Source organism: Sapajus apella, unplaced genomic scaffold (genome assembly GCF_009761245.1).
Source record: "Sapajus apella isolate SASKATOON/1434 unplaced genomic scaffold, GSC_monkey_1.0 scaffold82, whole genome shotgun sequence".
NCBI classification, from domain to species: Eukaryota; Metazoa; Chordata; class Mammalia; order Primates; family Cebidae; genus Sapajus; species Sapajus apella.
In genome coordinates, this window is record NW_022437022.1 from 8347601 (window position 1) to 8374230 (window position 26630).

The 26630-nt window shown below is 42.9% G+C and overlaps 1 protein-coding gene across 1 annotated transcript in view; it reads right to left on the reverse strand.

Moving 5' to 3' along the window:
* The window catches only part of TULP4 (TUB like protein 4), a 277124-nt gene that overhangs the window by 41831 nt on the left and 208663 nt on the right, over positions 1-26630 (reverse strand). The window contains 3 exon segments of the mRNA XM_032253194.1: positions 4612-4778; positions 13623-13757; positions 16333-16513. Of these exon segments, the coding sequence (XP_032109085.1) occupies positions 4612-4778; positions 13623-13757; positions 16333-16513 (483 nt within the window).

Below are 26630 nucleotides of genomic sequence, written 5' to 3' on the forward strand. Positions count from 1 at the left end.
TGTTGACAAGGATGTGGAAAAACTAGAATCCTTGTGAAATGTTAGTGAAAATGTAAAACGGTGCAGCTTGTAAACCAAAATTAAAATCCTAAGGCCCCTATAGCCTGAATGGACCCTCTCTTGGCCAAGGAAACCCCAGAAAAACCTTAATAACGGAATTCCCAGCCATGACAGGCAGGGAGGTTGGACACACATCATTAAACTCCCTCCCTTCTGGAGTTTAGGCTTAGACGACCTGAGTAAATATAAAAACAGAGATTGAATAAATTGCAAATTTAATAGTAATTAATAAATTACACAAATGACCTGAGTAAATATAAAAACAGAGATCATAAGGCTGACAAAAGACTCTTGATGGCAACAAGGTAGCAAATTCTTTTTTTTTTTTTTTGAGACGGAGCTTTGCTCTTGTTACCCAGACTGGAGTGCAATCGCTCGATCTCAGCTCACTGCAACCTCCACCTCCTGGGTTCAAGCAATTCTCCTGCCTCAGCCTTCTGAGTAGCTGGAACTACAGGTGTGCACCACCATGCCCAGCTAATTTTTTTGTATTTTTCAGTAGAGACGGGGTTTCACCGTGTTGACCAAGATGGTCTCGATCTCTTGACCTCATGATCCACCCGCCTCGGCCTCCTAAAGTGCTGGGATTATAGGCGTGAGCCACTGTGCCAGGCACAAGATAGCAAATTCTAAACAATACCTAAGGCCAGCCAAGGCAAGCCTTAAGCCATGCCCAAAGGCCACCAATCTCGCTAAATGGCTCATATTGTGGCTGACTCTGACACAGCATACCAAGGTTTTAACTTAAAATATTCCTTTCTAATGACTCCTAAATGCTATACAAAATTTTGCTCCTTTAACTAATTGTAGATTAAAGATTTTCTGAATCGACCTGTGACCTGTATACTCCTCTATCTCGCCTTGGCTTCAAGATATTCCACATTTTCAGGCTGAGCCAATGTATACCTTCTACATATTGATTTATGTCATTGTTTGTAACTCTTGCCTCCCTGAAATGTACAAAACCAAACTGTAATTCAACTCCTTCGGGCGCGTTTTCTCAGGACCTCTCAAGACTGTTTCACTGGGCCAGGGTCACTCATACTGGCCCAAAATAAACCTCTTTAAAATATTTTACAGAGTTTAGTCTCTCTGTTAACAAGCTGCCATGAAAAAACAGTATGGCAGTTCCTCACAAAATTAAAAATAGAATTGCCATATGATCCAGCAAGTCCACTTCTGGGAACAGATCCAGAAGACTTGAAAAGCAGGGTCTCAAAGAGGTATCTGCATACCCATGTTCACAGAAGAATTATTCACAACAGCCGAAAGATGGAAGGAACCCAAATGTCTATCAATTGGTAAACAAAATGTGGTATATCCATACAATAAAACATGATTCAGCCTTAAAAAGAAAGAAAATTCTGACACATGGTACAACATGGATGAACCTTGAGGACATTATGCTAAGTGAAATAAGCCAGTCATAAAAAGATAAACACTTGTAAACCAAAAATAAAATTCTAAGCCACCCAACCTGCTGAATGGGCCTGCTGTTGGCCAAGGGGATCCCAAAGGAGTCTAGAAAACTAGTTCAGGCTATGACAGGAAGGAAGGTTGGACATGCCTCTTTATAGTGCCCCCCCCCCCAACATCCCTTTGGGGTTCAGGCACAACTGACCAACATTAACAGTAAAATAGAGGTAAGACTGACAAAACAGACTCTGTAGCAGTAAGATACCAAATTCCAACCTGATTCTGACACCGCATCATCCAACAGACAGCAGGCCCAAAGGAAATCAAAGTATTTTACCCAAAGATACATTTCATTGATATATTTTGAAATGGCCCTGCAAAGCCATCTTTTGTGGGGAGATCCACATTTTGTAGAGAATCTCCTTCCTTTTCTATGTCTTTTCCTGATCCAGCAGACATTTAACGAAGAGTCTGACACCTTTTAAGGTCTGAAAGGAGACATTTACCATTTGTTCACTCTGAAGCCTGCTACTGAAGTGGCTTCATTGCATAACAAGAATCTTGGTGCTGGTCACAGTGGCACACGCCTGTAATCCTAGCACTTTGGGAGGCCGAGGTGAGTGGATCATGAGGTCTGGAGTTCCAGATCATCCTGGCCAACGTGGTGAAAATACAAAAAAAATCCCAAACAACAAAAAAAACACACCAAAATACTAAAAATACAAAACAAAAAAAATCAGCTGACATGGTGGTGTGTACCTGTAATCCCAGCTACTGGGGAGGTTGAGGCAGGAGAATTGCTTGAACCCAGGAGGCAGAGGTTGCAGTGAGCTGAGACTGCGCCACTGCACTCCAGCCTGGGGCAGGGGAAGACTCCCTCTTGGGGGTGGGGTGGGGCCGAGAGCTTTGGCTTCCACAACCCCCTCAGCTTAACTCCAGCACTTGTTTCTCCTGACTTCAACCCTTTAGGCAAAGCTTAACTCTTTCAACCAATTGCCAATCAGAAAATCTCTGAATACACCTACGACATGTATGTGCACCTGCTTCAAGACGCCCTACCTTCCCACAGCCTGAACCAACATACACCTCTTGAGTACTGATGTATGTCTTTGCCTGTAACTTCTGTCTCCCTAAAATGTGCAAAACCAACCTGTGACCTGACTACTTAAGGCGCATATTCTCAGGGCCTCTTGAGACTGTGTCCTAGGCCATGGTTGCTCGTATTTGGCTCAGAATAAACCTCTTTAAATATTGTAGAGAATTTGGTTTCCTTTGTCAACATATTGCATAATTCTACTTACACGACGTATGTAGAGTCAAACTCAGAAAAGATAGTAAAACGGTGCTTCTCATGGACTGGGGGGAGGGAGAAATAGGGAGTAGTTGTTTAATAGGTGAAGATTTTTAGTTCTGCAAGATGAAAAGGTGCTGGAGATTGGTTGTGAAATAATGTAACATATTCAACACTACAAAACAGTACACTTAAAAATGGTTAAGATGATAAATTCTATGTTGTATGTATTTTACCACAATTAAAAGAAGAAAATCTCTATTTAAATATTTAATGCCTGCATCTAATTACAGATTTCCCCAAATCTGGGATACCTGCCTCTCGGACGAGCTGAGTAATGTTAGGACATAGATGCTTGTTCATTATCACCTCCACTGCCAACTCCCTCCCAGGCATGCCTCTATTACGCCCTGCTAAGAATTTCACCCTCCACTATAACAGACCCAAACATCAAGTGGCCTAAAGATTTCTGGGAAATAGAAACAAATAGAAAGGGGCCCGTCCGTGTATACTTCCTTAAAGACTTTTAAGTTTTAAAATTATTGCTTAACAATAATTTAGTTAAAATATAAAGGTTCATCACAGGCATAACAAACATAAAATTAGAGTGCGACAGGATTCAGGACATGCTTCCTCAGATATGACTGTAGGAGACCAGAATAAGCCACCATAAATCTGTCTCTTTGGCATAAGGATAATTTTGAGCTGGTTATTTTGAGATACACATAGGGCAAAGACACAGGGTAGGCTGGGAGCAGAGCTCACGCCTGTAATCCCAGCACTTTGGGAGCCCAAGATGGGTAGATCACCTGAGGTCAGGAATTTCAGACCAGCCTGGCCAACATGGTAAAATCCTGTCTCTACTGAAAAAAAAAAAAAAAAAAAAAAAAACCTACAAAAATTAGTCAAGTGTGGTGGCGGGCGCCTGTAATCCCCAGCTACTCAGGAGGCTGAGGCTGGAGAATTGCTTGAGCTCGGGAGGCAAATGCTGCAGTGAGCCGAGGTTGTGCATTGCACTCCAGTCTGGGCAATAAGAGCGTAACTCCAGCTCAAAAAGAAAAAAGAGTCACCCTTGTGTAAGAGAAATTACATCTACAAAGAAATTCCATTTCTAAGGGTCTCTCTCTCTCTCTCTGCATCAGGAAGAGAAGGATGACTGGATTTCTGGAGACTTTTATAAAAAAAGGAGAGAAGGCATTGGGTTAAATCTGCAGAACCAACATCACCTGTGTTTTAGGAGACTTTTCTAAACTGGACCTTTTCCCACACTCTTCTTTCTCTGCTTCCACAAAGCATTTAAGCCTGTAGGCTACGACAATTTTTTGAGCTGCTCTAGAGACTTCCTCATTTCTTTGGGTTAACTCCTGGGTATGCAGGAGATGTACATGTTATGAAACTTATTTGTTTTCCTCTTGTTAATCTGTCTTTTGTAACAGGGAGTCCCAGCTAAGAATTCACTAAGAGTAGAGAAGAAAATCATTCTTCCTCTCCTACAAGTGAATAAGTGAAGATGCACCAGTCACTTCTGCAAGTTTCTGATTTCTACTTCAGACGGATGATAAACACCAGCTTTCTCTGCTTATTCACTATGTGCTCACGTGACTGGGAAATGGAATAAAGAATTCTGGTTAAAAGGCAAAAACTGCTGTCTCCATTTTTCCTGGTTTACAAATCACAACTTAACTATATTGTAAAAAAAAAAGATGAAAATAAAATTTGTCAACGATAATTATAATAACCTATTCACAGTATTTAACAGAAACTGGAGGAATAGTCATACAGTGGTGCCACTCCTGAAAGCAGACACTGATGAAAATGTACCTGTTTCCTAAGAACACTCTTACCTGCACAAGAGTGTCCAGTGTGAAGATGTGCTCCCCACGAACATTGTAGAACTTGACCATGGCACTCTTCAGAAGGGGACCATTGGGAAGCTCTCCAAGCTGGGCCTGCCGTTCCATCCCAGCAACTGCCAGCAAGTCCCCTTGTGTGCACCACTGGGCCACCACCTCTGAAACAGCGGAAGAGAGGGTCAGCACAAAGACACGGCCCTCCTTAAACAGTCACTCAGCAGGCCACTGCCTGTCTTCAGTAGTTTACAAAATACAGACACTGAGCAAAAATAACAAAAATATATTTCTTTTTTTTTTTTTTTTTGAGACAGAGTTTTGCTCTTGTCACTCAGGCTGAAATACAATGGCATGATCGGCTCACCACAACCTCCACTTCCTGGGTTCAAGTGGTTCTCCTGCCTCAGCCTCCTGAGTAGCTGGGACTACAGGAATGGACCACCATACCCAGCTAATTCTGTATTTTTAGTAGAGGTGGAATTTCTCCATGTTGGTCAGGCTGGTTTTGAACTCCTGACCTCAGGTGATCTGCCCACCTTGGCCTCCCAAAGTGCTGGGATTACAGGTGTGAGCCACGATGCCCAGCCGATATATTCACGTTTCAGCTCACAAATACAACGACCCATTTCTCTGAAGATGATGGATTCTATTAAAAACAGTCACATGAATGGGGATTGTAGTTTCCTGAAACACAACCAAATTAGGTAGAAGTCGAGATATAATAAAGTTGGCATGTTAAATATCTATGTCCAATTCCAGTATTTCCATAATGAGACTCGCAGAACTTCCTTGTTTTTTTAGAGAAAGCAAGACAATAAAACCTCTGACTGTATATTCAGATAAGTGCTTGGCCCACTGCTGTGTCCTCCATTCCCAGGGATGACTCAGAGAGTTTATAAATGCCAAATATAAAAAGCGAATTGAAAACAAAGCCTAAGTTTATATTCACTTGATTTCTGGGCACTACTGGGCAGATACGGTTCATACAAAGGACACCGGCACATATGAGAATGCTGACTTTTATTCACCATTTGACGATGTTGTGGGGCTTAGAAAATAAATACCCCTGCTGGGAGATAGTTTTTTTCCGGGAAATTTCCACACTGGAAATTCGATGCCCACCTACAAACTACTCAGTGCTATAAGAAATGGTTATTGCTGGGCATGGCGGCTCACGCCTGTAATCTTACCACTTTGGGAGGCTGAGGTGGGCAAATCATGAGGTCAGGAGATCAAGACCATCCTGGCCAACATGGTGAAACCCTGTCTCTACTAAAAATACAAAAAAATTAGCTGGGCGTGGTGGTGCATGCCTGTAGTCCCAGCTACTCGCGAGGCTGAGGCAGGAGAATTGCTTGAACTCAGGAAGCGGAGACTGCAATGAGCCGAGATCGCGCCATTGCACTACAGTCTGGGTGGCGGTGCAATACTGTGTCTCAAAAAAAAAGAAAAAGAAAAAAAGAAATGGTTATTAAAAGATTTATCTTATCCCAGTGTGAACAATTTATTTCTTGCTGGTAAAACAAAAGCTACTAGTATAAATAAGATTTATTACATATTTTTTCTCCCTCAAGACCCTAAAACCATAATCTAGTTTATACAGAAATCTCTGAAATCTCAAACTAAAATGGCCCACTTTGCAGAGAAGCTGGGTGGAACTTAAAGAAAATACTCTGCCCTGAAGGGCACCTATTTCAGAGGTGGGGCTAGAATTCAGTAGTCCCCAGGCTCTATCAGCACACACATGACAATACCCCTCTTATTCATGCATGGTCATGATTTTGATGCTGCTCCAGAACATTCTGAGGTTGCTGAAGCTCTTTCACCTCTCTTAAAAACTGGAGTGTATCTCCTGAGGCAACAGAGTTTTCCAGACCCAGGGAACCCAGAACTTTCTCATGAAATTAGCCGCAGAGCAGAAACTAGGGACACAAAGGGCTGAGCCAAAGCAGTTACAGATGAACAGAAAACGGAAAAAAAAATTTCTCACAATCAGGAAATGTAAAACCACATAAAAGAATCGAAAACATCCTGTGGTATCAGGTTCTTTTACAGATGGGAGGGGAAGCTAGGATTCGTGCACATATTAAATATGCTCTGGGCATTCAACATCTAGGTCTGTCTCAGGGAAAAGCCTGCTTGCCATCAGGAAACTGAGATGACGTTCTCCGGAGAGCAGCTTTGGGCACACGAGGAAACCAAAAGGTGAAGCAACTAACATAAACAAAGTAGGAACAAAGATGACGGTGTCTCAGGCTTCTTAGGACAGAACTATCATTGTAATATTGCAGAAATAAAGCTGATGACGTGAAATTTCCACAGCTCCTCATCTGAGCTGCACCATTCTTGTATTTATTTTAAAAATAAGATATTTTTTAAAAGTGTATTGCAAGGTGGCTTTCCCCAACAGAAAAGTGGCTCGTTGCACCTGCAGAGCTGAGCTAGACGCATGATACTTTCGGAGACAGCTCAGAGGCTCAGCAAGCAACGTGGGGCACTCCCAGGCTCTGTCTACTAGATGGGCTCTATCTGTCGGACGCAAGAATATACCCAAATGTTTACAAGCAAACTCTCAGGGACATCTTTTAACGCAGGTGCAAAGTTATAATGAGATGGTTGTCATCTGCAAAGGCGAATCACAATCACTCTTTCTTTCTTTTTTTTTTGAGACAGTGTCGCTCTATTGCCAGGCTGGAGTGCAGTGGCACTATCCGGTTTCAAGCAGTTCTCCTGCCTCAGCCTCCCAAGTAGCTGGGACTACAGGCACGCACCACCATGCCCGGCTAATTTTTTGTATTTTTAGTAGAGACAAGGTTTAACCATGTTGGCCAGGATGGTCTCGATCTCTTGACCTTGTGATCCGCCTGCCTTGGCCTCTCAAAGTGCTGGGACAATCACTCTTTCAAAAAAGATTAAATTCCATACAAATAATGCCATTGCGTGTTCTAATGAATATGGAGCTAGGTGCATCAAGCGATATAGCAACATATGTGAGGGCCTCTGATGATTTAGCATAAAGCGGTCCTGAGCTACACGACAGGCAAAGCTGTGACCAGGGACATAGGCTATCTCATAAAGCACAAGCACGAAAAATTCAGCAGAGGAACTAAGAAAGAACAACCCTGAATTGTTCAGTGTCAGCCAGGAGTATGTGAGTTTTCTGCAAGAGCTGAATTCCTAAGGCAAGAGTTTAAAATTTTCAGAAATTAGTGGTAAAAATCAAAGCAAAAGAAAATACTCATTCAATTTCTAGATGTCACTATGACAAAGAAGAGAAGGATACAGAAGCCTAGATATAGTCAGGACAGAACTTTTATGTTTCAGAAACTTTTTGTAAACCATGTCTGTCTTATTTAAAAAAAAAAAAAAATCCCCAGTATCTTTGCCCAAGGATTCAGCAATAATTTTGTTTGAAGCTCTGATTTTTAAATTTGTTTCAGAATACAACCTGAAAGAACAAACTAATGTTCTACTCAGTAGGCCTCTATTCCCTTTTCCGAAAGCTCATGGCTCGGAGTCTCAAATCTTGCCCTCCCAGGCAGACAGGGAATTCTGAAGCACACAAGAGGTCCAAACTCTGGAAGCATCTATTTTTCTCACCGATTTTGGGAGGTGTGGGTTTTTGGTCTCTTAGGTGTTTTACACAAAGAAATTCAGCACACGTATACTATTTTCCTTTAGGCAGAAAATCTTACGAATCTCTTTTTGTAAAAGTCTGGAAACTTATATAAAGTCAGTGAAAATTAAGTTCTTTTGTGTTAACAAGAAGCCCTTATGTGGCGTTAGTGCTGGGTCAAAAAGAGGCAACTGAATTTTAACAGAAGAAAAAAGGTGTGCTTATCAAGCACGACATATGTTGCAGCTACCATTTGGAGCCTGAGGTTACCCAGCCCTTTGTCCCTTACATTACCATGTGTGTGATTCACCTCTTTATTAGTCATTTGACACACATGTTGTATATGTGCATATACACCTGCATGTGGAGAAGTGGGGGGTGGAGGAAAGAGAAACTAATTAATTAGCGAAGTGTGTGATGATAAAATAACAGGTACTTTTTTTCTTTAAGAAGTATGTTTTGGCCGGGCGTGGTGGCTCACGCCTGTAATCCCAGCACTTTGGGAGGCCGAGGCAGGTGGATCATGAGGTCAGGAGATCGAGGCCATCCTGGCCATGGTGAAACCCCATCTCTACTAAAATACAAAAAAAAAAAAAATCAGAGTCACTGCCTCGAAGATCGAAAAAGCCAGGCGTGGTGGCGTGTGCTTGTAGTCCCAGCTACTCAGGAGGCTGAGGCAGGGGAATTGCTTGAATCTGGGAGACAGAAGTTGCAGTGAGCCGAGATCATGCCACTGTACTTCAGCCTGGTGAAAGAGCAACATTCCATCTAAAAAAAAAAAAAAAAAAATATATATATATATGTTTCATTGCAAGGACTGAAAAAAAGGGGCACGTACTCAGTGAGAACCACACAGGCAAATCTTATCAGGTCTGTCTGCAGGAGCAGACGGTATCAATGACTGAAACCACCCTGCCTCAAAAATTCCCTCCTCATTTTCTCAGTTGTACTCAATGAAATGATAAAAGAGAAAATTCTGCAAAACAAAAAACAAACAAAGCCCAGGGGTTGGAGCTTTTAATTTCAAGGCACGTGTGGGATGAAATGGGTGCCTCTGGGAGCTTGCTTTACCACTGAGGGATGAACTGGCTTGGCCAGAAAATTCCTGAACTCATGTTGGAATTATTTCTACTCAGGAAAAAGTATAAGAAAGGGTAAAAACCCCAAGCAAAGATAATCAATTGCCTGCTTATTGTATGATGAACAGAAGTCCCCGTTCTGAAGGAAGAGAATCTGAGGAAGGCAGAACTTCCTCGGCAAACCACTGACAAGCAAAACCAGAGCCTAATCCTCCCCAGATCCTGTCCTTTGACCCCAGAGACACATCTGCAGTGAAAATGAAGTGTGCTGACTGATGCAGAAGAGGCCTGGGCAGGGACCAAGAGCTATGTGGAATTCTAGGTTCTTTTGTCAGGATGTAAATTCCAGTGCTGGTGATACACTAAAACAATACTGTGAGTCACCTTCCTTTGCTGCAAAAATTCTTTAGTGAGATATTCCTCTAAGACAGGAACAGAGAAAAACCAAGTGGATTGGAGATCTTTTTAATTTCCTCTATGAGACAAGTGGCTGACCTGTCTTTAACAGAACAAATAACCCCATGGCTAAAAACATTGCCATGTGCCATCTCTGACAGTGTTCTGGTTGTCTCTTCCCAATATTTACCAACATAACCCCTAAGATAGTGGATAAACAAATAAGTTACAAAACAAAAATGATTGCTATTCACACATAAAGGCGGAGTCTTTAAAACATCCCAAGAGAGAAAAGGTAAATTGCCTACATATAGCATCGTCGGGGCAAAGAGAACAAGATCCCAACTATGGTGCTTTGGTACACTGAGTCTTTTGAATTAAAGGCAACTGGAAGGCCTTAGAACAGGGGTGTCCAAACTTTTGGCTTCCCTGGGCCACACCGGAAGAAGAATTGTCTTGGGCCGCATATAAAATGCGTGAACACTAACGATAGCTGATGAGCCAAAACAAACAAACAAAAATTGCAAACAAAAAAAAAATCTCATATTGTTTTCAGAAAGTTTACAAATTTGTGTTGGGCCACATTCAAAATTGTCCTGGGCTGCATGTGGCCCACGGGCTGCAGGCTGGACGAACATGCCTTAGAAGCTGTTTCAGAACCCAAAATTTTGGATCTCTTGCTTTCCCCAAAAAAACCAGGAAAGATTTAACCACCAGAGAAGAGAATAAAATTTGTTAAAACTTTTAGTCACAGTGCAGAGTTTCACCCCTCACCTTCCTATAACTTACGAGTCCCATTCAGTTCCCAAGAATTATTAACAAGATAATGTCTACCTCCTAGGTCCATTCATTTCACCTAGAAATCAATTACTACTAATCACTATTGCCTACCCACCACCCCATTTCGCTCTTTCCCACAGGAAGGGTATAAAACCATGTGGACTTCCTTTGAGTCTCTTACTTTATGTGGCTCCTATGCTTATTTACATTAACACATTTCTATGCCTTTTTTCCTATTATCTGTCTACTGTCAGTTATTTCAGGGAACCTTCAGAGAGGACAGAAGGGAAGCTTTTCCTCTGTCCCTACAGCACCTAGTAGAGGGCACCAGCTCATGTCTACTTAATCTAACTTTCTGAAACTGGGAAGACACAGAACAACAGCATCCTGTAAATAATTTTTTTCTTTTCTTTTTTTTTTTTTCTTTCTTTTGAGGCAAAGTCTTGCTCTGTTGCCGGGGTTGGAGTGCAATGGCACAATCTTGTCTCACTGCAACCTCTGCCTCCCACATTCAAGCGATTCTCCTGCCTCAGCCTCCCGAATAGCTGGGATTACAGGCATGCACCACCATGCCCGGCTAATTTTTGTATTTTCAGTAGCGACAGGGTTTTCCCATGTTGGTCAGGCTGGTCTCGAACTCCTGACTGCAGGTGATCCATCTGTCTTGGCCTCCCACAGTGCTGGGATTACAGGCGTGAGCCATTGTGCTCTGCTGAAAGCATCTTATAAATAACTGAAAAAATTTTTAGGTTAGATTTAGATATCTACTTAGGCAAGAATTAAAATGATAAACTTACCTGTAGTTTTAGAAGAAAACTCAAGAAAAAAATTTCTCATTTTGGAGGGCTCCTTTGGGTCACCTCCCCAAGTTACCTAACGTATACTTTTACCTATATTGCATATATGGTTGCAACACCTTAGAAATGCTGCTCCAGGCCGGGTGCGGTGGCTCATGCCTGTAAGCCCAGCACTTTGGGAGGCCGAGGCAGGTGGATCACCTGAGGTCAGGAGTTTGAGACCAGCTTGACCAATATGATGAAACCCCGTCTCTACTAAAAATACAAAAATTATCTGGGCGTGGTGGTGCATGCCTGTAATCCCAGCTACTCGGGAGATTGAGACAGGAGAATCCCTTGAACCCGGAAGGCGGAGATTGCAGTGAGCCAAGACCACACCATTGCACTCCAGCCTGTGCAACAAGAGTAAAACTTCGTCTCAAAAACAAACAAACAAAAAAAGAAATCCTGCTTCCAACACCTAATTTATAGGCATAGTACAAATGATATAGTCAAGGAATAAAAAATGCTTCCATAAGCAGGTAAAAACTGGAAAAATTCCCCCTGTAAAGAATAAAAAAGGAACTGAGTGGTAATTACATTATTTTCAGCCTTCACCAGATATTTGCTAGAGAAACGAGTTTAGGATTCCAGAACTAGAGGCAGGTTCTCAACCAAATTAATGAACTTGGTTAAAAGGTTTAAAAATAGAATTTTGAAGAAAAAAGTTGAGCTTGGGTTATAAACACATTAGTGAATTTATGTTGACCATCCTTGTGTTTTAGCTCCATGAAAGACAGAACATTCAAAAAAAATTTTAAGGATAAGCAAAGAATTTAAGTTCATCATCATCACAAAAAATATGTACTCAGCTCCTACTGGGGCCTATGTGTGGAATAAAGGACTTAAACATCGATCATGTCCCTCAAGAGTTTACAGCCTAAATAATTCCTTATAATTACAGTTCTGAAACAGTAGATTGGGATACCCAAAAGAGGGTGTGTAATATGCTTCTAAAAATGTTCTATAGTTTAAAAATAAAATAATTACTTGGGGGGGGTACAGAGGCAGGTATGATTCTTGCCAACCAACAGTTAAGTACAGGACTTGATTCTTTACATCCCTGTGATTGCTGAATAATTAAGGCAAGCAGCAGCAGCACATGCTAATGACTCCCTAGACAGATGGCCAGTTTTGAATGACAGTAGTTAGTTACCAAAGTTTGGTATCAAAGTTCCTGGCTAGTCTCCTACATCCTCATTCAGATTATGGGAGGTCCCTTAAACATCAAGGGTCAGAAGCAGCCCAGGTATTCAATTTTAAAACCTTTTTACATTGTACCATTCAACTCTGAAGAGACAGATTGTTTTTCCAAAGAACTCACATCAATGCGGTCATAACATCATCAGTACTCTCGAACTGCAACATTCACAACACTCCAAATGCCTATGCCCACTGATTTTCTTTTGAGATAACAACACTCATAATAGCTATCAGGAAGGTATCAGCACTTGACTACTGCCCTTCACATCAATGCCTCAGTCTGATAATTGCAGAACCTCCACAAGGCTTTCAAGGTAACTTTATCGCACAATGATCAGCTCCTTAATAAATCTGCCAGATTCTCAGAATTACGGGGACTTCTGTGTAAATGATGTCTTGTGCACCATCTGCTGCCTTAGGGATGGCAGGTGCTGCAGTCCATTTATTGTGCAGACAGGCGTGAGACAGATGCAAACATACTTGTACACCTGATAGTGGATCATTCTTGTCATAGTGAGGAAAAGAGCAGGTGAAGATGAAGACTGAGTGTGAGGAATCTCCCTTTGAGATTAGACTAGGTATGGACTTGGCTGGGTGCGGTGGCTCACGCCCATAATCCCAGCACTTTGGGAGGCTGAGGTGGGTGTATCACTGGAGCTCAGGAGTTCCAGATTAGTTTGGCCCTGAGCCAAACATGGCGAAACCCCATCTCCACTAAAAATACAAAAATTAGCCAGGAATGGTGGTGGACGCCTGTAATCCTAGCTACTCGGGAGACTAAGGAAGGAGAATCACTTGAACATGGGAGAGAGAGGTTGCAGTGAGCTGAGATCATGCCATTGCACTCCAGTCTGGGCGACAGAGTGAGACTCCCTCTCAATAAATAAATAAATAATAAAATAAAGACTAGGTATGGACTTGTCAGATAAGCAAAGGAATGAAGAGGGAGTGGCTTTAGTTAATAGACTCCATGAAGCCCAGAAGAGGTCACCAGAGAGGACAGGAGTCAGTAAGGACAGGGTGCACGAGACCAGCCTTGAGGCAAACACACACAGGCCTGGTCTGTAGGTTTGGGGCATGTGCAACATTCTGTACCTTTCAGCCCTGAGCGGATGACCGTGGGAGACAAGTCATCGTAGTTGTTCATTAAGCTGATGTCTCCCGAGGTGAAGCTGACGGTGAGCAGAGGCTTGATGTTCTGCACTGGGATAGGATACGCTGCCGGACCATCTGCAGGAACACAAGTGCTGAGTGAAAAGGAGGCAAGCACACCACCCAAATCCAGGTTCCCAAAGCTGCCATCTTGCATGGTGCCTTAGAAATTGCCTGACAATGCAGATCCTACTCTGGATTGGGATGCGACCTGAATGAAGCATTCTGTATCATTCAGGAACCACATACGGGCCATCAGCAGGTACTAACAGAGAATTCTGGAGTAAGAAGCAGCTAGAGACACAGCCCTGGGAGCAACTGCTGAGTGGTGAGAATATGTGTGAAAGTTTATCAGCTTGTATGTTAATATGTTACACGGTTCTAATGATGTATAGACATAAATTATTTTAATGTCATACAACATCCAAGGATAGTAGGAGGAGGGATAAAAACGGTTTCATAATTCTGGTCCAAGAGAAAGAAAAGTTGCCTTTCAAGACTAAATTCTCTTTCACTGAATGTTACAGGAAATCAGCAGCCACAGCGGCCAGCCCAGATTTGGAGAGAAGACTGGGCTGGATGTAGCTCTTAGAGGCTTCCTGCACCTGCAGAGCACGGCCGGGATATGGAAAACCCTGCTCTGGAGCTTCATGCAGACATTAAGGAAGGGGCCATGATGGACCATGGACTACTTGGTCTTTCACAGGTTGTTTGAAAAAGCAAAAGTAAGCCCTTTCTAGATGCCTGGATAGATCAAGGTTTTCAGAAGGCTCCCGTAGGCTTCACAGCCACACTGGGCTCATCTCAGCAGCCATCGAGGTTGGCCTGTCTGCCATCTACCTGCGGAAGAAGCCCAGTTATTGCTTTGCTTTACCTGTTGACACTGCACTGTGCCAACCTCTGCACTGAAACTCCCTAGGCCACTAAGAAGAACCCTGTTACATATGAAAGGCCAACACCTGGCATCCTCTAACCTGCCCCACTGCTTCTGAGAAGGGCAACTGCTTGGAGGAGCAACTGGGGACTGAATTCTGTTCTTAGACTTACTCTGCACTTGCTTTATAATCTTGGTCTCTGGACCTCGTTTTTCTCAATAATAAGATGGGGGTAAGTAAATCTGGATTCGACTCTCTAAAGAGGAGTTCTGTTTTAAGAGTATGCTGAGTTCATGTGATGAAGACACTGACTTTACTATCACGAGGCTGAAGAAATATAACGAACATGTCTCTTAAGGCTGGTAACCTGTCAGGAAAGGGGATGGTTAACTCCTAAATTGCTTTATGGGTGCTAGGAACACCCATAAACACCCAAGGCCCACTGGTCCTAAAACGCTTCCACTAATCTCAGTCGTTTTCATGTGTGAATGCCTTCTCCTAACATGAATAAATGAATATGTGTGTATATACACACATGTCTGTTGCTGGGAAGCATAACATGCTGTGACAGGAAAGAGAAGACAACATGAGAGCACTGCAGGTTCCAATAGAGGCAGACACTGATAGAGGAGAAAATCTTTATAATTTCCCCCAGAACGGCCCTTCACAGGACGACATGCTCCACAGTGGCAGGAAAGGTTAAAAACCACCCACTGTGCCCTTTGACTAAGAAGGGCACAGAGCAGTGTCAGCACAGCTGTGCCAGGCTAAGGATAGAAGCCTGTGGCAGTGTGACCACTTCTAATCAAGAAGCCAGTCCCACGCCCCAAAACGAGGTGGTTACAGCTAGACAGGAAGGCTAAACCTTCTATACCACTATAAAATGACTACAGTTAACAATAACATATTATATAGTTTCAAATACCTAGAAAAAGGATATTGAATGTTCCTAACACAAAGAAATGATACGTTTGAGATGAATATGTTTACTAAAATGATCTGATCACTATACATTATGTGTATCCAAATATCACAATGTGCCTCATGAATATGTGCAATTATTATATGTCAATTTTTTAAAGACAGATGTTTACAGGGGATGGGATGCTGGTGAAGAGCCAACTGAGTAGGCCAGTGCTGTACACCGATTCTGGAGACCTGCTAGAGGTTAAGGTGGCGGGAGTTTGAAGTTATCCCCACCAAGAGTATTCAGTACCAAGTGGGGTATACAGAGAGGCAGCAGGTCTTTTTGACCTGAGGAGGAAGAGAGCTTCTGCCTGAAATAAAGAGCATAGTCAGAAATGTGGAGTCATCTGCCCAAGGTGCTGGCCTTCATTACGGCAGAACAAATCCTTTTCTCATGCAACTAAAGCCGTGGGCTTTAATAACATTGGGGATTTGGGTTTACCACATATTAAGTTATAATAATAGCAGAGAATTTTTCATCTTTAGCTTTCTATTGTCACTAAGCAGCTGAGCTCCACAATACCTCAGGGACACAGGAAGAGCCATGTGTCTCACTTTATATCTGGGAAAAGCTAAGCCAATAAAGTGTAATCAACTCGACCAGTGATTCTGAGAAAAGGGACAAAAGCAGGGAGACAGTCACAGCTAGATGAGGGCAGTCCTACCCTGCATTTCAGCTCGAGAGCTCTTCCCAGGAAGCCGGTGCCATGGATGCGGTGACCCTTCACCCTCCCTCCTCTGCATTGGTCTACTCCCCTCCGATGCCCTTCTCTTTCCTTCTGGTCAACAAGGAAAGTAGGGCCAATGAGTACCTTGGGGAGGGGCGTAGTCATCCGAGTCCGTGTCGCTCTCGCTGCTGTCCTCCACCAGGAAGATCGGGTAGTTCCAGGACATGCCGAGGACGCCGTCTGACTCGTGCAGGAGGATGTGGGCCAGCATCCTGCCGTGGCAATCCATGACAATCACCTGCCCATCGGCTGTGCCAAACAGCACCTGCAATCCAGGACGGGGACCTCTGACCAAGTGGCAGCAAGGGCCAGTTTCTGACACACCTTGTTGCCTCAACTTGTTTTAGGAAGACAATATATATTTAGAACTAAAAAGTGCTACTTAAGTAACTGTACGGTGACCCAAAACATTAAGTAAAACCTCTGCTGGCTATTCCTGCAAGAATTTTAGTCCTCTAATACTGACGCGTGACTAACAGAATGAGTATATTATATTGCATGGATGTTTTCAAATAATACCAGCAAAATCACTGTTATACTATTTGTAGGGGTTGTGCTTTGTGTTTTTGATTGGAGGAGAGGGCTTAAGAAAATACTCATTTACTTTTCTGGAAAATGAAGCAGCAGCAGAGATTTGTTGTTATAATTTTCTCAAATTTAAAAGAAAAAGCTTAGGTTTATGTGTGACCAAAGAGAAAATACATTCAGTTATGTAAGCATGTTATCTAACCATATTTGGAAAAGAAGATGCTCTGAAACAATGTTTCGTTTCTAATGTTTAATGTTTTACTTCACTGAGAATAATGGTATTAATGTATTAATTTATAATTAAGGATGTGGTAGTGGTGTTAAAATATTAAGTACTTACTTTGCACTAGGCATTATGCTAAAAGCTTTACCTCATTAACTGTCAAAACCATGAGTTAGGTACTTGGATTGCTGGTGTGGCCCCCAGGTGGGCTTGCCACCACAGTATGCTGGGGGCTGCTCCTAGACATCTTCCTTGGCTTCACCCATCTCAGAGCACACACTCAGGACCATGCTGGACAGTACAGGTAGGTACATGGCCAGAGCTAAAGAACAATCTGGGCAGAGGAAGACTGGATGCTCCCCTCCATGACAGCAGCAAAGGAGCACCTCACAGCTGCTGAACACCCCCTGCCTCTCTGCTGCCAACTGACCAACAACACTAGTGGCACCACCAGTGGGGCACCCTGAGAGGAATCTTGGGACCTGGGCAGCAGGACCTCGACCGAGATGCATCACATTGCATTATATTCTGCTTCGCGTGGTGGTCTCTGCAGTTTCTGCATTGACTGCCATTAAAAATTTCACATCTTTTGTTTCTAGTGAGATGTCTATCCATCGGCATCTCATGGCAACAATCATGCAAGTTATCTCCATTTCACAAACACACAAACAACTCAGGAGAGGCCAAGTAGGCTGACAAAGTCCTTAAGTGATCAAGCCAGGGCTGCCTGACTAGACAGGCTAGAATTTACCCAAAAGGCAAGCCGGTTAAGGCTTTTTCCGTTTTTGCTTCTTTTTGCTTGAGATCTTAATGTTAAGCTCCTTGGGGGCAGAGATGGTCCATAGCTACATCCTTGGCACCTAACAGAGCTTTGTGTACTATGTAGGCATTCAATCAATATTTATCACTAGATGAATGCATTAAAGTCAGTGACCAGCAAAAGGCAATTCTAGGATATAAATACTGATGACTGAGAGACTGACTGCAGGAAGTTCACAGAGCTATTTTAGAATAAACTGTTCATCAAATATTCCTTTAAATATGATCTATATTTTAATGAATGAACACTAAAAAAAGGTGAAAACAATTTGCCTCCAGAGATAGGAATTAATTCATTACTATATGCTGTTTTCAGAAAGACATAACTACTAGGAACACCATGGAATTCATTTAGAAAAAGTTGAAATTTTAGGTGTCAACAAAAAAACGTATCTGATGGCATGTCTACAAATACAAAGACTTCATGTGACACAGGCATAGGGCTCAAGACACTGGAGCACGGGTCACAGACCTGCTGAAGCCCTGGAAGAGGCAGATGTTTTTAATGTGCTTGATGAGAAGTTTTCAAAGACAATAAATATGAAAAATGACTTCTTATAACTTTAATTCAGCTGTACTCATTGCCACATTTATCACTATTCTCATCCTTTTACTGTGGGATTGTTTGATTTCTGTCTGACCCTTAGTTACACTATAGGCTTTTGAGGCAATGGACTGCTATGGACTGAATATTTATGACCCCCAGCCCCCACCTCCGCAATTCACGTTGATGGTATTGGAGGTGAGGTCTTTGGGGGACGATTTGGTTTAGACAAGGTCAGGAGGGTATGGCTCCCATGATAGAATTAGTGCCCACATAAGAGAAGTCTGAGTGACCTGAGCTTTGATCTTAGACTTGCCAGCCTCCAGAGTTGTGAGAAATCAATGTCTGTTATTTAAGCCCCTCGGTCTGTGGTATTTTGTTACAGCCGCCCAAGCTGAGATCTGAACCACATCAGCTTTGCTTACCAGTACCTCGTTAGGCCCTGTCACGGTATACAACACACGAGACTATTTGCAAAAAGGGAGGAAATGCCTCTGCATTGAAAGGTCTGTTGAATTAAAACTCATTTTTCCATTTTAGAGAAGAAGGGACAGACGAAAGAACATTCATATAATTCCTGAATAAAGGACTGATTAAGTTATCAGAGTTTAGTGTCACATTAAAGCAAAACAGAACAAAAGGGCAGGCCCCAGATTCCCTACCACTAATTCATTCCAACTATAGCTCCTACAGGAAGACAAAACACTATTAAGATCAGAAACAATGGGAAAAGCAGCACTGACAGTTCAGTTGTCAAGCAATGATCGAGGAAGTCACTCTGTTTTGGAATGAGTATGTCACAGATAACCGAAGAACAGTCATAAAACATGAAATCAGATTTTCAAAAATCTTTTCCATTACAAGTTCTTTTCATGCCTAATCACTTTTAATGAGATAAAGCTTATGTGAGCAAAGGACTTCAGAAGAACAACACTGAGAGTCTAATAATAATGAATACATATATGGCAAGCACATCAATCTCTGCTGCTTCTGCTCCTTAATTCTGGTCAAGTAATAAATGTGTTCTGAGTGGGCTGGTGCTCCTGTTTCTAGAATTCTCTGTGCTAGTGCTCCCCAGGTTTGGCTCTAGGCCCTCTTCTTTCTAGAAAACCACAATCATGCCTACAGCCTGACTGTAAGCATTCATAGCTGACTCCCTGCCCAGGCCTCTCTGTCCTGAGCCCCAGACTCTCACATACGACTGCGTTCCTGATATCTCCCCGAGATGTGCCAAAGCCCCTCAGTGTCAACATGTCCAAGATGAAAGGCATCACTGAATCCTTTCCTGAGCAACACACACATCACCAGAGTCTGTCAAGCAAGGACTGAGGCCTGTGCTTTATCTCCAATGTCTAGTACACCATCTGGTTCACAGCAGGTGCCCAGACATCATGTGTGAAGGCTTCTGGGCCCCACCACACAGAATTAATCTTGCTCTAACCATGGCCCCCACAGAACTCTGAACTTGGCTCTGGTTTTGCATGCCTGTCTCCCAGTAAACCACAAGCATCTCAAGGGCAGGTCTGCACTCCCAGGTTCTCACTCACTGAGTGACTCAATGACTATAAATAAATTTCTGCCCAAATCTTTGCCCAACTTTTCCTATAAATGAAGGAGCAATTTCCTTCCTTTCTTGTTTAAACTATAAACCAATTCTCCCATAAAACTACCCCTCAAGACACTTTCAAGGATGGATCACATACATTTCTGTCCCATATTTTCCTGCCGTTTCCTCTGATGAAGTGTAGGCTTCAGGTATGGACAAGGCCAATGTTTCCTCTGTAATGCATACTCCAGGACAAACAAGCAGCAGGGACATATGGGTCAGGCCATACTTTGCAGCCTTGAATATACTCACTGCAGGGCAGTTTCTAATAGCAACACTGCCAGGCACCATGGCTCACACCTATAATCCTAGCACTTTGCAAAGCCGAGATGAGAGGATCACTTGAAGCAAGGAGTTTGAGCCAGCCTGGCCAATAAAGTGAGATCCTGTCCTTTACAAAAAACAACAAAAAAATGTATCAGGGCATGGTGGTGAGCACCTGTAGTCCTAGCTACTGGGGAGGCTAAGGCGGGAGGATTGCTGGAGCCTAGGAGTTCGAGGCTGCAGTGAGCCATGATTGCACCAATGCACTCCGGCCTGTGTGACTGAGATTTTGACACACACGAAGCAATGCAATTATGATATCCACATACAATCTCTTCATTTCAATGTACTCGCTTCTAAACTATTGTTAGATGCAATTATTTAAAAATAAACACAATTATTATCAGTAGTTTAAAATAAACCAAGCCACAACCAAAGGGGGAGAAGAGAGGATATAAAATCATTCAAAAGATTTTTATTTTGGAAGCAGTGGTATCTTGTCAGTACCTTTATCTTTGGACTCTACACACTAAATTGTTGACTAAAACCATGTTGGGAAATGTCAACTTCAATAATACATGCCTCCAAAAATGTTCATGCTTGTGTAATAGAGTTTAATTTGTAGCACTGGAACTAGTTCCTGAAGGAGGTGACTTTTCCCCACTTACTTGCTTTTATGATTGAAGGCTGGGGGAATACATTAAAAAACTGATTACAAATCCCTCTTAGTGACTTCAACAGCACTGGTGGCTTGCATGTGTAGCTGCAGACAGAGAAATGAAAAAACAGCCATGATGCCCCTCTTTTTCTTTGGAAGGACCCTTTTTGTCCTGAGATGCAGTTAAAGTAAAATAAAAAAATGTTAAGACCTCCCTGTTGGGTTTTAGAACACTGGCCTTCAGATATGCTTCAAGGCCAGACCTGAATATTTTGCAACTAAAGAAACAGTCACTGAAATCAGACAGTTGTAAATGACAGAACTGCTCAGTTGATTAACAGAATATTTCCTGTTTTTTTTTTTAAACATGAAATGTAATTTCACAGTTGACTATAATAATCACTCCTAAATCTGTATTGTCAGACTAAACATGTAATTTTGAAGTCATCTCTTCACTGAAGAAAAGACCACTTGTAAACTAACCTATTAAGACGAGAGACTCTCTCACATCTAAAGACTTTCAGAGCAGGAGATATTCTGCCTCTGGTCTCAAATTTAATGTTAAATGATTCCCATTACCAAAATATTTTCCAAATCTTTCGAGCTCCATTTTTAAGTTTATTCACCCTTCTAAGATGTACCCATGTATCAATTTCTGGGGTTAGAGAATAGTCAGACTACAGGACTAATAAGAAATGTATTTAAGGCGAGGCATGGTGGCTCATGCCTGTAATCCCAACACTTTGGGAGGCCAAGGCTGGCGGATCATTTGAGGTCAGGAGTTCAAAACCAGCCTGGCCGACATGGTGAAACCCTGTCTCTACTAAAAATATAAAAAGTAGCCGGGCATGGTGGTGGATGTCTGTAATCCCAGCTACTCAGGAGGCTGAGGCAGGAGAATTGTTTGAACCCGGGAGGCGAAGGTTGCAGTGAGCAGAGATTGTGCCATTGCACTCCAGCCTGTGGAATAAGAGCAAAACTCCATCTCAAAAAAAAAAAAAAAAAGGCATTTAACTAGAGTATCTCCAGAATGGTACACAAGTAACTGGAAACATGTCACCTCTGGTCAGCTTGGGAATAGGAGGAGGGGCCTTTTCATCATATGGCCCGTAGAACATTTAGAATTTTATACCATATGAATATATTATTAAAAATACATCGAAATACACATTGAATGAGGAAGAAAGGCATGCTTCAGGAATATAGCCCTGTATCGGCTCTTTGCAGTAAAGCATAACTGCCCAGGATAGCCAATCACCAAGAGGCGTAGGAAGGTGCATGTGTACTTTGAGCAGAGGATCCCAAGTGATGCTGGAATCTGCTTGGCCTGTTGGTATGTAGTCCGAGCATGTTGGGGAAACATCCTTTCCTCTGCAAAGAATTCGGGCCTGGGGGTCAGCTAATGCGGCTCGTCCCACTTTGAGTCCTAGCACCTTAGTAAGGTTCATCATTCTGCCTCCCAAGTGTCAGCCTCAAATCCCTTCCCATTTCAAAATTTTACAACTCTTCAAAATACATATTTCTAAACATGATGAAAATAGTAATTTCTTCCCATGGCTACTGACAAACTTCTCAACAAACGAGCTGAGAGAAAAGGATTTGCTGATCTGTGCTACTAGTGGCAGCTGGGGAATGGTGGTGCGAGCAGACCCAACAGCACTTGTGACCTGTGCCAATGACAAGCCAAGCTGGACATGAGCTAATGCAGGAAGGACAAAATTTAATCCATAATAACTGCTGCAGCAGGGAGAATGAGGGAGGAGGATGGAGGCATAGGCAGGAGTGAGGGAAGCAGAAATAAATGAAAAGCAGGAAGGGGGCTGTCAACACGATTAGGCTCTCTGGCTGTACTAACTGGAGCTTATCCAAATCAGGCCCCTGCTCTCTCACAAAGCCTGGGAGATGGGCCCTATCAAACAGCTGATTCTCTTGGCAGCCTCTTTCCCAGGCAGGAACGTAAGGGCTGGGCAGTCATCCTTAGGACACAGCCTTGAGTTGTTAGAAACTATGCAGTGTGTGTTCCGGGATGTGTGTGTGGGAACGGAAAAGATGGTGTGGATGAAACCATTTATGCTGGGAGTCTGCAATTTTTAGAGGCCAAGGTTGAGCTCAGCTGAGAAGAGGGCTCAGAGAGGTCTGATCAGAGTGTGATGCAGAAGCCAGCCTTTGTCTTGGTGGTGAACACATGTGAAACAGCACATCTCACCCTTCCTAAAACATACGAGGACATAATCGATGCCAAGGGCAGGGGCTGTAGAGCAGCAATGCCATGTGGAACCCTAGGAAGATCAATTTTGTATTTCATCATCTGGCTAAATGCTGGCATTTAGGCAAGGTCCCTGCGTCAAAACCAAGGCCATCATCATGCTGTGGTATTGATAAAGATATATGAAGAAAATCTAACATTGCAGTAACAAGAAACAGATTTTATGAAGGTGTATATAGGCCGGGTGCAGTGGCTGATGCCTGTAATCGCAATACTTTGGGAGGCAGAGGTGGGCAGATCATGAGGTCATGAGATCGAGACCATCCTGGTCAACATGGTGAAACTCCATCTCTACCAAAAATACAAAAATTAGCTGGGCACCCGACTGTAATCCCAGCTACTTGGGAGGCTGAGGCAGGAGGATTGCTTGAACCTAGGAGGCAGAGGTTGCACACTCCAGCCTGGCGACAGTGAGACTCCATCTCAAAAAAGGTGCATATAACAAGATATATATAACTTTAAGAAGGTAACAAGAGCTAGCATATATGAATAAACTCCTCTCATCTTTTATTCTTAATCTAATCTATTCAAAGTAAATTTTTTTTAAATTGCATTTTGGGTTTTGGGGTACATGTGAAGAACATGCAAGATTGTTGCATAGGTATACTCATGGCAGTGTGATTTGCTGCCTTCCTCCCCATTACCTATATCTGGCATTTCTCCCCATGCTAGCTCTCCTCAACTCCCCACCCTGCACTGTCCCTCCCCTATTTCCCCCCAACAGACCCCAGTGTGTGATGCTCCCCTCCCTGTGTCCATGTGTTCTCATTGTTCAACACCCGCCTATGAGTGAGAACTGCGGTGTTTGATTTTCTGTTCTGTGTCAGTTTGCTGAGAATGATGGTTTCCAGGTTCATCCATGTTCCTACAAAGGACATGAACTCATCGTTTTTGATGGCTGCATAGTATTCCATGGTGTATATGTGCCACATTTTCCTTGTCCAGTCTATATCATCGATGGGCATTTGGGTTGGTTCCAGGTCTTTGCTATTGTAAACAGTGCTGCAATGAACATTCGTGTGCATGTGTCCTTATAGTAGAACAATTTATAATCCTTTGGACATATACCCGGTAATGGGATTGCTGGGTCAAATGGAATTTCTATTTCTAGGTCCTTGAGGAATCGCCACACTGTCTTCCACAATGGTTGAACTAATTTACAATCCCACCAATAGTGTAAAAGTGTTCCTATTTCTCCACATCCTCTCCAGCATCTGTTGTCTCCAGATTTTTTAATGATCGCCATTTTAACTGGTGTGAGATGGTACCTCAATGTAGTTTTGATTTGCATTTATCTAATGACCAGTGATGATGAGCATTTTTTTCACATGTTTGCTGGCCTCATGTATGTCTTCTTTTGTAAAGTGTCTGTTCATATCCTTCGCCCACTTTTGAATGGGCTTTTTTCTTGTAAATTTGTTTTACTTCTTTGTAGATTCTGGATATCAGCCCTTTGTCAGATGGGATGGAGTTTCATTCTTGTCACTAGGCTAGAGTGCAGTGGTGCGATCTCGGCTCACTGCAACCTCTGCATTCCAGGTTCAAGCAATTCTCCTGCCTCCGCCTCCCCAGTAGCTGGGATTACAACTGTGCACTATCACACCCAGCTAATTTTATATTTTAGTAAAGACAAGGTTTCACCACATTGTCTGGGCTGGTCTTGAACTCTTGACCTTAGGTGATCCACCCGCGTTAGCCTCCCAAAGTGCTGGGATTATAGTCATGAGCCATTATGCCTGGCCTATTCAATGTAAATCTCAAGAAATATTTTTATTTAGCATATATTATAATTCATCAATACTGAGTGTTCTATCTGGTGATTCATCAATCACCTGAGTCCAGAGAGTCGTGTCAGTCAGACAAAACACTGACAAAATGAAAAAGTACAAACACAGTAGCTGCACCTGTTTCTGCTAAAGAAATGTATTTTATTCCACAAAGTGCTCAACAGAATTTCTCAAATACATGCAAAAAGAAATAACTAAAAACGAACCAGTATCAATCGCTGGATAAAGATAGCCCTGAAGGGTGGGAGGCTGTCTCCCAACTTCTTTACTGAGCAATTTATTCTCCTAACTGTGATTCCTGGCCGGCCTCCTTGTGGATTTTGACAAGAACCATTCCTATATATGTTTAGTTCAGGGCTTAAAATAAAGATGGGCTTCCCTTACGTAGTACACACACTACTAAAAAGTGCAGATCTGATGGGAGGGAAGAAAAAGGATCACTTATGGCGTTGGTTTAAACTAAATCTCACTGCAAAGCTGAGCCCCTACGAGCTACGAGCAGCAGCTCCACTCTCCCAGCCTGTTAACCTACTTACGGCACACTCACCAGTCACTAGCAAGGGTTTTCAGCGTAGGAGCTGACCACTGAGGTTATACTTCAGTGGGTTTGTGGATTTTTTGTTGTTTTTTTGAGACACGGTCTCACTCTGTCATCCAGGCTGGAGTGCAGTGGCATAATCACAGCTCACTGTAGCCTCAACCTCCAGGGCTCGGGCAGTCCTACCACCTCAGCCTCCCCAGTAGCTAAGACTACATGCATGCCCCCACACCCAGATAATTTTTGGGTTTTTTTTGTAGAGACAAGGTTTGGCCAGGTTGCCCTGGCTGGTCTCGAACTCCTGGGCTCCTGTGATCCGCCTGCCTTGGTCTCCTAAAGTGCTGGAATTAACAGGTGTGAGCCACCACGCCAGGCCAGATTTTTTTTAAAAACACTCTAGTACAGGAGCTTGTGAGAGATTACCATGTTTTTTTCTTGTATTGAGCACAATAACTTTTAAGTCTTTGCAGGGAAACTAAAATCGACACAGTGCCTATAATCACAATCTTAAAGGACTAGGTGCATCAGAATTCAAAACCAGCAGGCTCCTGGAAGGAGGTAAGGGCTGCTCTGCAGCTCTGGGTAGGTGGAGGGAGAGAGGTGCTCTAGGAGGAGGTGGGAACTGTTTAGGGAGGAAGAGAGAGCGGCTCTGTGAGGGAGTGAGAGCTGCTCTGGGAGGGGCAGTTGTTGAGGCTGAATTGTGCTTACGGCCAGCCTTAAAGGGACAGCAGAGGAAAATGTTTTCTTAGGGCAAACAGAAAACTCCTTGCAAATAATGAAATATGACTTTTGCTTTGTGAAGTTTGACTTTTTTTCCATCAAAGAATAGCCCTCTTCTATGTGTTAGTTGACATTCATACATCAAATATCGGTAAATTACTTTTCATTATAAAACTGTAGGCTGGGCACAGTGGCTCACGCCTATAATCCCAGCACTTTGGGAGGCCAAGGTGGGCAGATCACGAGGTCAGGAGTTCAAAACCAGCCTGGCCAACACAGTGAAACCCTGTCTCTACTAAAAATACAAAAATCAGCGAGTGTGGTGGTGCGCACCTGTAATTCCAGATACTCAGGAGGCTGAGGCAGGAGACTCACTTGAACCCGGAGGTGGAGGCTGCAGTGAGCTGAGATTGCGCCACTGCACTCCAG